Below are 12,326 nucleotides of genomic sequence, written 5' to 3' on the forward strand. Positions count from 1 at the left end.
GCTGAAGTATACACGAGGAGCATCTTCCACAAAGGTAATTTAGTTGCCTAACCGTACATGAAAGGAGGATCAGACTGGTAAGGCTCGGCCCTTTTCGTGCTCTTCCTTTGAAATCCCATTTCTTCGCCAGTTTTAGATACTTCTGAAGCCTTCAGATAAACAGACCGACTCTGCACCAGTTACCAAGCCAGCTTTGTTGAGTTTCCCCAATGGATTCAGATGAGGCGCAGGTGTTGCACATGTCAACTTTCCCCACTACTCAGATCAACTCATGGAAGCAAACAGGAAGAGCATCCATGGGTCGATGGCATCCACAGAGGACACGATACAAAAGGTCCCATACGTTGGCATATTCAAGCCACCCAGCCAGCCAGAAAAAGCCATTATGCTGGCATGCTAACCAGAATCAATCACCTGAGCTACATCTTGAATTCCTCTATTAAACCTAAAGTACCTAACAAAAGCAGCCAAGTAAAGAAAAGCACGTGTCTTAGTAGACTTTTATTGAGAAGATGTACTTTTCCTTGATCTGAGCCTTTTTGCCTTAAAAACACAAGCAGCAGCACCACACTGGGTCAGACCGATGGCCCATCTGTCCCTGCCAGTGGCAGAAGTGAGTGCTCTCGAGGGACAGCAATGAACCAGATTTCCCTAGGTTATTCTCCTTCCAAAATATTTGCCCTTCTCAGCTCCAAATATTGATCTCCCTTTTCTTTTATCCTTGCTAAAAAACAAACAAACTATCAGTGGGTGAACCAAAGTTTCTTTGGATATGCACCCAACAACCCCTCTTGGCTGGACTCTTCTCCAATTTGGCTGCTGCAACTTGAGCGCGAGCTCTTACTTTGCAAAACTCCTGAATGTTTTCCCTGATTCCTGTGAACAGCTGTCATGTTAAGAGGGTGGCTTTCACACATTTGGAGACTGAAGCAGCATGGTTTGCTTAGGAAGTCCCTTCAACTGTGGTCCCTTTCTCAAAAGCAGCTATGAAAATAGCATCAGAGGGACTCCTACTTATTTTTATGTGATGAGTCTCAATCAACGCTGCTCAGTGGACTATTTAAAAGATGCATGTTGACTGACAGCCTTGCAAATGCCCCCCTAACTCTGAGTCACGCGGGGCTCTCAGCTTTTGCACCTCATTACCAGTAATAAAGCTGCTGCAGACAAATCTGTGCTTTTGCTGGCTTCGTGAGGCTGTAAATAGTTAGAAATCAGTAAACATTTCCATGGAGCTTGCCAAGCAGGAAGGGGGAAGAGTGCTCGCTGCCTCTCCACGAGCTGGTCTCCTCGGAGCGAAGAGACGATAAAAGCTGCAAAGGCTTGTTTAATGAACGCACGGACGTGCACGCAGCAGATCCACTGAATAAGGAGGGGCTCGTGTGTCAGAGTTCAGCTGTGCTTTAACCTGCCTCGAATGGGAAAACGTGCCGGCATCTTGCAAGAGAGGGACGGTCAAAGCCCGCGCAAGAGCAGTGCTGACCAGCCACAGCTTCAACGCCGGCCTGTGCTGGTTGTCTCCTCTGTCAGGCTTCCTGTGCCACGACTGCAATGCTTTCACCAACCCCAACCCATCGAACAAGTCTCCCTGTCTCTGCGTTGTCTTGGGTTTGCCTGCTTATACTAAACCAACATGTTGGAGGTCCGTGGGGACTGCCAAATTGTTTTGGGATCCCAGTTTCAGCATCATCCCGGGAGCGGTCATTGATACGGAGCAGGCTGGAAGGGTCAGCCAGTTGATCCTTCTTATAAAAACCTGCTTAAAAAGGCAGCGGTTGTGCCAAAATCACCCTGGCAGGAGCTACTCATTAGCTCCACTTGGAAGGCAGAAGCAGGGGAAGGCTTTCAAAGGGGAAACTCGGACAGGCCTGGGGTATAAAACTCATTCAGCTCCATGGGCCACCTGAAGGCCACTGCGCTCATCTGCAGGCTGGATCAGGCCATGCTGGACCCAGCACGCAGGGCTGGTGCAGCGGGGCCCTGTATGCACCACGTGCCCATGTCGGCCCTGCATGCTGCATATGGTATACGGGGTCACAGGGCCCCACTGACAGTCTGACATCACTCACCTCCCCTGTCAAAAAGCAATGACGCCGTTCTCCAAGACTTTCGGACGGAAAGCCACATCCTCCACATTGTCTACATGAAGCCAACGCAACCTAATCCACTTGTTGGGTCACCAGAGCACAGATCCCTTGCAAACGTGCCCGGAGTCTAGAAATGCTCGACATGTAGCACTTGGAAACTCATGCCACCTGCTTAACCACTCTCACTTGTGAAATGTTTCCAGGTCGTGCCCAACCGGACAACGGTATTGGCCGAGACTTTCCCACTTTCCACCACGTTGATCAGTGTATGGTATAACCAGTCAATGCACGGGGCCAAGTTCATTAAATCGCACTGCTTTGTCAGCCTTGTTTTAGTCGCCTGCTAGTGCTTGGAGATTATGGGGTTTCATGCTCCCTCCTCTCCCCATCACCTGCAGCCTAATGCTCACAAAAGCTTTAGCCACTTCACTTCATGGCTTTGGAAATTGATAGTTAAAAAAAAAAAAGGGGGGGGGCGGTCATTTTCAGTCTGAGCTGTGTAGTGCCTGTTGTGTTAGCATTTGAAAAAAAATATTCCTGTAGGAACTGCCTTGCAATTCACTGCTGATTTTAACAGCCATTGCTTGCAAAGTACCAGTTTCTGCTGAACTGTATTTAAAGACCAGGTTGTATTGTGCTGCTTGCAGTCCTTGAAAGCCTTTGAGCAAAGCTTTATTACACGGTTGCTTTTCTCATCATGCCTGGAAGCATTGACTCTGTGCTGGAAAGCCTGTTTCTAGGTCCTGACTATCCTTGGTCGCAGGGAGAACGGGGCGCTGCCCCGCACCGAACTCCTCCTTCCCCTCTCAAAGAGCTACAGCTTGCATTTTCTTCGTAATACTTCCACCGCCCACCAGCATCATCCCCTATGGAAACAGCAGGGGATTTCTCCCTCAAATTCGACTGACCACTTGCATTCACCAAAGCACCCTCCTTTTACCTCCCCCCCCGCCCACACCTCCCTGCCACCCATTCACTGCACCCCTCATTAAGTCCACCCCTCTGTGCAGAAATGGGGAGAGGAAAGCGAGAAAGCATCGTTTTAAAATGCCCCATATTTCTGGCCCAGCCTCTGGGATAAGACAGAACAGCCATTTGTCTGGGCTGGCTGGGGATCTCCCAAGACGAGGCGCATCTGCGCGCTCCCCTTCCCCAATGAAGTGACATAATGGGGCTGGAACGGTGAATCGAACCTGCTTCGAGCAGCAAGCTGCAAGGCTTTGCCCCAGAGGTTACAATCCAGGAGAGAGCAGCTCCTGCACCTGGCAGCACTTTCCACGGAGATCAAGGCACAGCTGACACAAGCACCCTGGCAAGCGAGCGGGACTGCGAGCGCTTGGGGAGCTTGCAGCCATAGCTGCAAGGAAATAGCATATTTCTCCAGCTTTGGACGAGGCATCATGAGAAGGAAAATGCACTGCCGCTGTATCACAGACACGATCGTTAAGTTACAGTATGACGACAGATTCGGTACTTGGGCATTCGTGGTGAAACCTGATTTATACTGACATGCAAATTTAACTAGATGAAGCTTTTGATTATTTCTCCTATCTCTAGGTTCGTTCCCCGAGGTGGAGAAATGCTCTTTGCCAGTAATTCATTATAAATGCCCGAGCCATTACCATTAGCTACAGTGTGCCTGCACTGCGCTACTCAGTATTAAAATATGCACAAACTTCTCTTCTCTCCAACTTACCAAAACCAATTCAAAAAACTTGTTCTGAGAATGCAATCACATTTAATTGCTGCTGGCTGTAATCAACACAAAGGCACTGGATCGTATGTATTCACAGTGGAGTCGGAGTACCGGGTCCATGCCAGTCGATGAGAGGGTAGATGGATGCTGTGCAAAGCTAAGTTACATATAAAATGTCATGTTAAGTGTTATATGGAAGTGCTCTGTGCAATCCATGCTCATGCGATCAGAAAGAGATGTTAAAAATAAGAGCGGACATGCCCAAGTTACACGTCTTACAGCAGGAGGAGCAGCACCAGTCCAAGCATTGTACCTCCTTGAACAGCTAACAAGGCAAGTGTAAATAATCATCTATGAACCTGTCATTTAATATATATATCCTTGCAAGATGCCAAGTGCCTTAAATTCCCATTAGAGCCAGTGAGAGTTAAGAGCATGCTGCATCCCGCAGGAGGTGATAAGGGCATCACTCCTGAGTGTGCACGTCTCAAATTCTTTCAAGGGAAGGCTCGAAGGAGCGAGCACCTGTAAGGAGTGGAACCACCATGCTTCAAAGGTGTGCTCGGCTTTGTAACAGGGCCTGGCCCCAACAGCATCCCCACCCCCTGCCCTAGGCTTCTGGCAGGGTGCAGACCACACAGCTCCCAGTAGTCAGTCCTGGTAAGTGTATAGGACCTCCTGAAACATCAACACCTTCCCTTGGCCTCTCCTAGGGTCCCCTACAAGCTGGCCTGCAGCCTGTACTATGTGCAGACACCATGTCGTCTGCAAAAGGACACAGTACTGCTAAATCAAAGGCAGCTATTTGCAAACCTGGCTGAGGCACTGCTCCTCCGGCAGACATAATCACATGCCACATTCAATAGTTTTCAAAACCAAAGCCATGTTTTTTTTTATTTTAAATACACTGGTCGAACTGTCCAAAAAATATTCAACTTTTGTTAAACAGGAAGACTCTGTTCCCTGCCTCTCTCTCCTCTTCGCATCTAGCCAACAAGTCGCAGGAGGGATTCTGACCAAACTTAAAACATGAAATCACCTTGGAGGCAGATGAAAAAAAAAGGTTATTTCCAAAGGGTGAATATTTAGAAAACCACCGATATGGAAATGGGGCTTTACACGATGCTGGTTTTCAACTCTAACTAGAGAACTCACAGCCAAATTCATTGCAAGAACAGAGGAAAACTCATTGTGCCTAATTTCAAACAGGAATTCAGCCTCTGACTCAAACATGGTGTTTTTCTTAATTAGGGTTCCTTGCATATAAATGAACTCCAAAAAAAATTGAAATCTTAATCCAGCCAGTGAAAGTATTACAGAAAAGTACAGAAACAGTATTACCCAACACCTACACCTTCTCATCACATCTTCTTTCTTGTTCTAAAACAATCGACACGCATTGTCCATGTTAACCGCTTCGACCACCGCCCAACAGATGTGGGGATCACGCCCTTTGAAACGTAACAGGGTACTTAATGTCGAGAATGTAATGGAGCCTCTAAGCATTACAGTCCCTGCAGGGTTTGCAAAATCCAATCATTTTTTTAACCATTAAAAAAAAAAAAATTAAGAGGACCCCAACAGCTCCCATTATACTGGATTTATCCATCCGAAAAACTAAAACCCTGACTTAACCATGCCACTGCTATGTTTCACGTACCATTTGAGGGAAGAAAACGCCTTGCAGAGAGACCTGGCTGGGTCCTTGTTTACAAGTCAAGGTTTTTGTGGCTAGGAAGGCTATGTTTCACTTCCTTTCCTTGGCACGCCCTGATCTATCCATTTGGTTTTCTTACACGAGAGCTCCTTTCAAGAAACTGGCCCAGGCTGAGCTCTACACGCAACTGCACCGTATCCCTCCACGGAAAGCAAATATGAAAACAAATGAGCGTGGTTGCTGCCGTTGCCCCCAAAGAGCTGTACGATAGGCTCAGTGCAGCGGTGTTCGTGACAAAGTCAGCATTTCTCAGCAGTTAGCTGTTGTGCATGCTTCTTCCATCGTCTCTCATTAATTATTGGAAGCTCAAAACGCCGCGATACCACTCGCCATGTTCACCCGTGGGCAAAGGCTGACTTCTTAGATGGAGGCTGCTGTAGCCCCTTGGCTTTAAAGGCAGTGGTGTTACTAAAAGGGACACCTACATAGCTATAAAGCAAGGTGTGGGGATGGCAGGGGTAGACGTGCATGCTAGTCCTTTGGGGACTTTCAGCAGGCACCCCCAATACTAGCCAATGTGGAAACCTACTTTTATAATGTGCTGCCCCCTTCACCTTGGCCTTAAGATGCAAAAAGCAGTGAAGGGAAGGAGGACCCAACCATACCCATTGCCAGGGCTGAAAGCATGGGATCCTGGAAGCAATAAGTATCTCCGGTTGCATAAGGACATGGCTTCACTCATAGGCCTGGCTATTAAAGGGCAGTCTCTCACACAAAACTGCTGTATTAGTGAAATAAAGAACTGAGCAAACAACAAATATTCTCATGATGCCTTCCCCGCACCGTGCTACGGAGGATCGCTACTTTCTACTACCGCAGACTCCAAGAGAAAGAGACTTTCTCTGGGTTTTACAGGCAATTCCACACATCATGGAAATATGGGGGAAAACCATAAACATTGCTAGTCTTTTGGTCACAGACTCCGCTACCTGGAATGAGAGAGCAAGCAAGCATTCATCACTATCAGAGTAGCATGGATGAAGCAGCAAGATGTAGGATTTCGTTTTTACCATACTAAACGTGTGAATCAATACATGCATTGAGCTGCTTTACAGGAGAAACATGTATTTTACTTCGATGGGAAGCCAGAAAGAAAAGGCACATGAAAGCCAATCCATCCCTTCTCAAGGACAGAGAAGATAGCCATACACCATGAATTCATGGCCGTGCAGTGACATCAAAACGGACTTGTGTAAAACACCGACGGCTCCTTTTGTAGGTACCATGTCACGCTAACCTGCTTCCAGTGCGTGTATGTAAAACCCACGTGCTCTCACATAGTTATTTAATAAACCGTCATTATTTTAAATGGATTCAATCTCACGCCCCTGAGGAGCTTTTAATAATTACAGTATAGTCCTCATTTGGCCTGTAACTTGTGGATGTAACAAACCTTTGAGAAAAGACCGGCTGGCAAGTGTGGGTATCTGCTGCAGTCTGCAGACCTCTCGCACACGGCAGATTTCCTCACGGAGCAAATCCACCTTGCCCATGATTGCAGATCACCAGCTTAGGAGCAAACCATCCTGGTGATCGTAGCCCTGTGGGCCAAAAAGAGTGCCAAACAACAGACTGAATAAGATCCCAAATAAACTCCCAGTTAATGCCGACGTGACGGATTAATGGGGAGAAAATATTTTTGGGACATGTAGGATATTCAAGGCAAACCCCATTGACCCCGCTGCCAGAAAACTCAACTGCGAAGAATGGACTGTGCAGACTTCACATCAAATGCAAGGAGAAAGTCTGCCAACAGCTGGAAAGTGAATGAAAAGTGGAGTAAGTATCAGCAGCTGCCTTTTTCAAGCCAAGGAGCAGGGGATGCAGGTTGTTGGTTCCTCTGTGCCCAAATGCCTGTGCTTTTCCTTGGGGCTTAGGGAAAAGCACTTTTACTTTATCCTGGTACAAAACAATGTCTATTTCTATTACTGGGTAAAAGTCAAAGAGGCGCGGGAGGAAGACGCAACAGGCTCTTGCTTTAGACACTGGACTATGGCTTGCCAAACCACTCAAACTCTAGCAATGCAATTTAAAGCATGTACCAGTACGGATACCTGGTGGAGGCCGTTTCAGTCCCTGCCATGGCGGGAACAAGTGGCCATGCCTGAAAGTCACTATATTCTCTTTCCATATCAAATGACTTAGTGTCATTGCCCTCTGGAAACTATGCATCTACTATGGCCGCAGGTAACTACGATTAAAAGCAACTGGTGCAAAGAAAACATCCTCAGCTGATGTAAATTAGCCTAGCTCTTGAACTGAATGAAGCGATGCTGTTTATATCGGCATACAGCTGCTTTTTTGTTTTTTTTACAGTTTCTTATGTATATAATCAGTCAGTTAATCCCTTCAGGCCCGTCAAAGGCCTGGCAGCACGTAACTGCAGTCAGTCTAAGATCTTACCATGACTGAAGCTTGACCTTTCCTTTCAAAAAGCCCCAAATGTCCAGCAAATAAAGTAAAGACAGAAACCCAAATCACAGGAGAAATATTAAGAACTAGCATGGAAAATCTCAGGGGAAAAGAAGATCAGTGTTAATTGCCTGTAAAGTGTCCATGAAAGTATATTTTAGAATATAAGCCTATGGCTTCTGGCATGTTTAGGATTTACCAAGACCAACCATTCAGTAACTACGAGTGCCCAGGAGGTCTAGACAGACATTTGGACTCCTGGTTGATAGCACTTGTTTGTGTAGTAAGATATAATACACCTAACAGAGAGAACCACAAGGTTGCCATCACCCCCCCATCACCTTAAAGGCTACTTTAAGCATCTACAAAAACCTGCTTTCATTCAATTCACTACCAATTTTTGTGCAACTTAATGAGCTCCCCAGGCTAGGGCTTAGGTTGAGAAGGCCATTTTGCAGTGTGAGAACACAGCTGAATGACGAAAACGTTGACTTCAAGGTAAAGTTGATCCAGCAATGAAACACAACTGATATCATTAATACACTTCTTACCACGGACCCCACCTCTAAACCCCCAGACTTTGCTTTCCCAAGGCAGAGCTGGATAACGTTAAATGGGGTTTGCGCTAGACAAGGTAGATGTAACTACCTTTTACATACGTGGGATTTTATTGAAGCTCCCAAGTGTGAGTGTGGCGAAATCCAAACTATAAAGCACATCACGAACAAATGTCTTATTTATCATTTTAATGGCTGCATTGAAGGCCTGCGCCGGGCTACTGATGACGCCTTGCAACGGGTATCGAATCTAAAACTGTCACTCTAGCCTTATCCCTCGGTGCGTTGTTTATAGGCTCTTCCGTCACCCGGTTGCTGTATTCCATACAAATAAATACATACCGAGACCAAGAGCTCAGGTGGGATTTAAATATAAGCTAGCAGATGGGATCATCGGGATAACAATGAATGGGAGACTACTATGGCGGCAGGAATTCACGTTATAATGGTATGAAGCATTAAAAATACAATATTAACAGATGCAAAGAAAACGCGTTTCATCCTGCTGGTATTGCATGACAACTTACAGGCTACAAATTACTTTTCCCAGTACATCGACTTGCTAGAACAACAGTGACAGTGACGGCTAGGACTTCTACCCAAGATAATCGAGAAAGCCACCCATTCGGTTACCCGAGCAGGACTTAATCCACAGAGCTTCACTGATTTCAGCCAACGTCTCACCTGATAAAACACTACACAGAAGTAGGAGGAGGGGTGGCAGAAATGGGGCTCAGCGTGCCTTTTAGTCTACTATCTAAACTAGCCTGTGCATATGTAGAGGGTTCACTGTAAGCTGGATTTTGCCCATATACCCAAAACTGAACTGCACCATACTGAACAAACCTTACTACCGAATCACAAAACCTTGCTCAGTAAGTCAGATAGCACTTAACTAGGCAAAGGGTGGCAGAAACAGGCCTTACGTAATGCAAGGAAATACAACGCTGGCTCAGTGAGGGGAGTATTTGGAGTCAAGATAAGAGGGAGACACGTTAGCCACAATTCTCGATCGTCCTACACCGGAGAGAGCCAATTATACCACGATGCAAAGCAAGTGCACATGAGAATAGCAGTACTCTGCACTGCTGTAGGTCGTGTCGTGCTGTGTGACTCCATATAATCAGATCATGGCCCCTGCCCTGAAAAACGTTTCCTCGGCTCTAACAGCATGAAGCAAATTGCCAGAGCAAAACAAAATTGGCTTTAAATGACTGAAATTTGACTAAAAAGTCTAGCTGGGTCTCATTTGCTTTTACCCTGGAAAATTCCAGGGAAGAAAAGATGAAAGAATAGTTCCCCATGTCAGTTTTTAAGATTGCAAGGGGAAAAAATGACGGATCGTAATAAGCTCATTTCAAGTTTTAACTTTTATCAGTGCTAAAGTTGCCCGAGGCAATCGAGCCTTAAAAATAAGTAAACAACTTGTAGTGAATACCAGTGAACATTTCATACCAGTGGGTAGCCTATAATTAGAATGCTACCGATTTTTCAACCGGGAGATTTCTTATTAAAAATGGACGCAGCCACCCACCTACATACTCTACATTTATTCATTTATTTTTATAAATCTAGCTACCTCTCCATCCATCCATCCATCGTGTGTATATAGGTTACATATTTTTTTTCTCAAAATCATCCCCCTTTCCAGAAGTTTTTCCAACAATTTTGTTTGAAATTTTTATCAAAAACATTATCACCACCATTAAACAAACCATTTCTTTGATGGCTCGATAACTAAAGCTGGGAGATGTGAGCAGCTAATTCCATTAGCCTCTTTTGAAAATCCCTGCCAAACAAAAATGCCTTTCTCTAATCCCTTTTAGCAACAGAAATCAGAGGTGTTTCAACGTTACAGGAATATGAAAACATCTTCAGACATGAGAATGATTTGTGAACGTGTCCCTATTCCTTCCTTACAGCTCAATTTGCAGTGCAGATATAACCTTAGTCTCCCCAGCCAAACAAAGGGTTTTTTTTTCCTTACTGGAATGTGTGAGGGATGGCTGGAATCAAATTCTGGAGGTTTTCATTAATTAAACTCATTAGACTTTGGCTCTAGCCCATCTCTAGTTATGACGAACCTCTTTAAGTAAGAACTTGCTCAGATGCTACCAGGCACTATTCAAAATGGTATCTTTCAAAAGGTACACTTTTTTTTTGGTTTCATTTATATGCGCAGGGCACGTCAACAGGTGCATTTATTGCACAGTAACTTACTACGCAGTAAGTGTCTTTTAGGCTGGCGTCTAGACATGCAGCTATTAAAGCACAGTAACACTGTGTGTGGACTGACTTGGGACTAAAGGTAGTTCCAAGTTAGTCCACACACGGTGCTACTGCGCAGTAAGGTGTCTACATGTGCATTATTGTGCAGTAACTAATTGGGCATAAATTTGACATCTGCATGATGCAGGCATCAAATTTAAGCCCAAGTTGGTGCAAGTCACCACAGTTACTGAGCAGTACAGATGTGTAAGTGTAGACGTGAGCCCATGCCGTGCAGTAATTTTTGGTTATTGCCCAGTAACCTAAATTACTGGACAGTAAATGTGCACGTGTAGACATATCCATAGAGAGCAATAGTTTGATATACTTTATCAACAAAGGTAATGTTTCTTACATTTAGCAGCCACCTAAAAAAAAAAAAAGGGTGCAGAGATGTAATTCCACACTTTGTTTTGCATTCCCGTCTGTAAAAGTTAGAACTAGATTAATTGACATTTAGTTTGGGTAAAAAAACCCCCAAAGCAATAATAACATGGTTACTTACTGATGTGTATAGGTATCCTTCACTGTTCATTGCTAAATATAATTTTGTTTGAACCCCCTGAATAGCCACCACTCGTAAACCCACAGGGATGAGGTTAAACAAAGCTAGGAGGGAAAGAAAAAGAGAACAAATAGAAACATTAATTTCTTTTTTAGTTTAAACATGTTGACATAAGACAGACAATTCATCTATAGCTGTGAGACTCAATCAGAGCAGGTCATACAAACCTTTCTGTCCATGGTCGGTAGCAGTAATAACAACATATAGCTTTAACATTGTGCATCTCATTGGTAACTCGAAAGGTGGTTTGACTTACCCACATTATTTACATTTTACAGACAGGGAAACTGAGGCACAGAAAGCTGATACATCTTGCCTAGTATCCCCCAACCAGGCAGTGACAGAGCTAGGAAATGAGTTGCCTGCGACAGACATGGGCAATAGTTTTAGGCCAAACACAAATTGTCAAGCAAGGCCACTATGGAAGGGACCAAAATCCATCGGTGAGACTGGGTCCAGTTTGGTGATTAGCACCAATGCAAAAATAGAGAAGGCTGGGGGTGGGGGATTCAGAAAAATTTAAGCATTTAAATGACATTTTCTTTTTAAAACAGAACTACATTTTAAAATATGAAGGGAAGCCATCAAAATAGGGTGGGGAACCCTGGGACAAAACAAATATGACTGTTCACAGGATAAGCCTGTGCTTTCCATGCTCTTGCACCATTTGTGCCATAACAATGTCTGTGTTTGCAGGCAGCAGGACTTCTATTTAAATAACAAGGAAATGGGGAAGTAGCTGGCAAAGTCAAGAAAGAAACAGAGCTCTGCCTGAGCTCAAATTCCTGGCCATTGTTAAAGGATGTAGCAGCTTGAACACAAATAGAGTACCACGACCCTAAGAGGTCCTGGGCAGGATTAAAAATGAAAACTCACGAGAGATGACATTATAACCCGCAGCTCCCCACTCAGACTGGTATCTAAATGCAGAGCTAGGATGAAGGTTGTGCTGGAGGGATGTTGTAGCTGTGATGGATCACAGATTACATGAGAGGCCCAAAAATGCCCTTGCCTCTTGAACGAG

General features: G+C 45.0%; 1 protein-coding gene across 5 annotated transcripts in view; it reads right to left on the minus strand.

Annotated features, from left to right (window-relative positions):
• The window catches only part of FGF13 (fibroblast growth factor 13), a 334,864-nt gene that overhangs the window by 60,867 nt on the left and 261,671 nt on the right, over positions 1-12,326 (minus strand). For all 5 annotated transcript variants that reach the window (XM_090060585.1, XM_090060587.1, XM_090060583.1 and 2 more), the window contains one exon: positions 11,243-11,346. In XM_090060585.1, coding sequence (XP_089916711.1) covers positions 11,243-11,346 — 104 coding nt within the window. The remainder of the gene's footprint in view (positions 1-11,242; positions 11,347-12,326) is intronic.

The sequence above is a fragment of the Crocodylus siamensis genome, chromosome 8 (assembly GCF_052110815.1).
Source record: "Crocodylus siamensis isolate JL-2025a chromosome 8, ASM5211081v1, whole genome shotgun sequence".
Lineage (NCBI taxonomy): Eukaryota > Metazoa > Chordata > Crocodylia > Crocodylidae > Crocodylus > Crocodylus siamensis.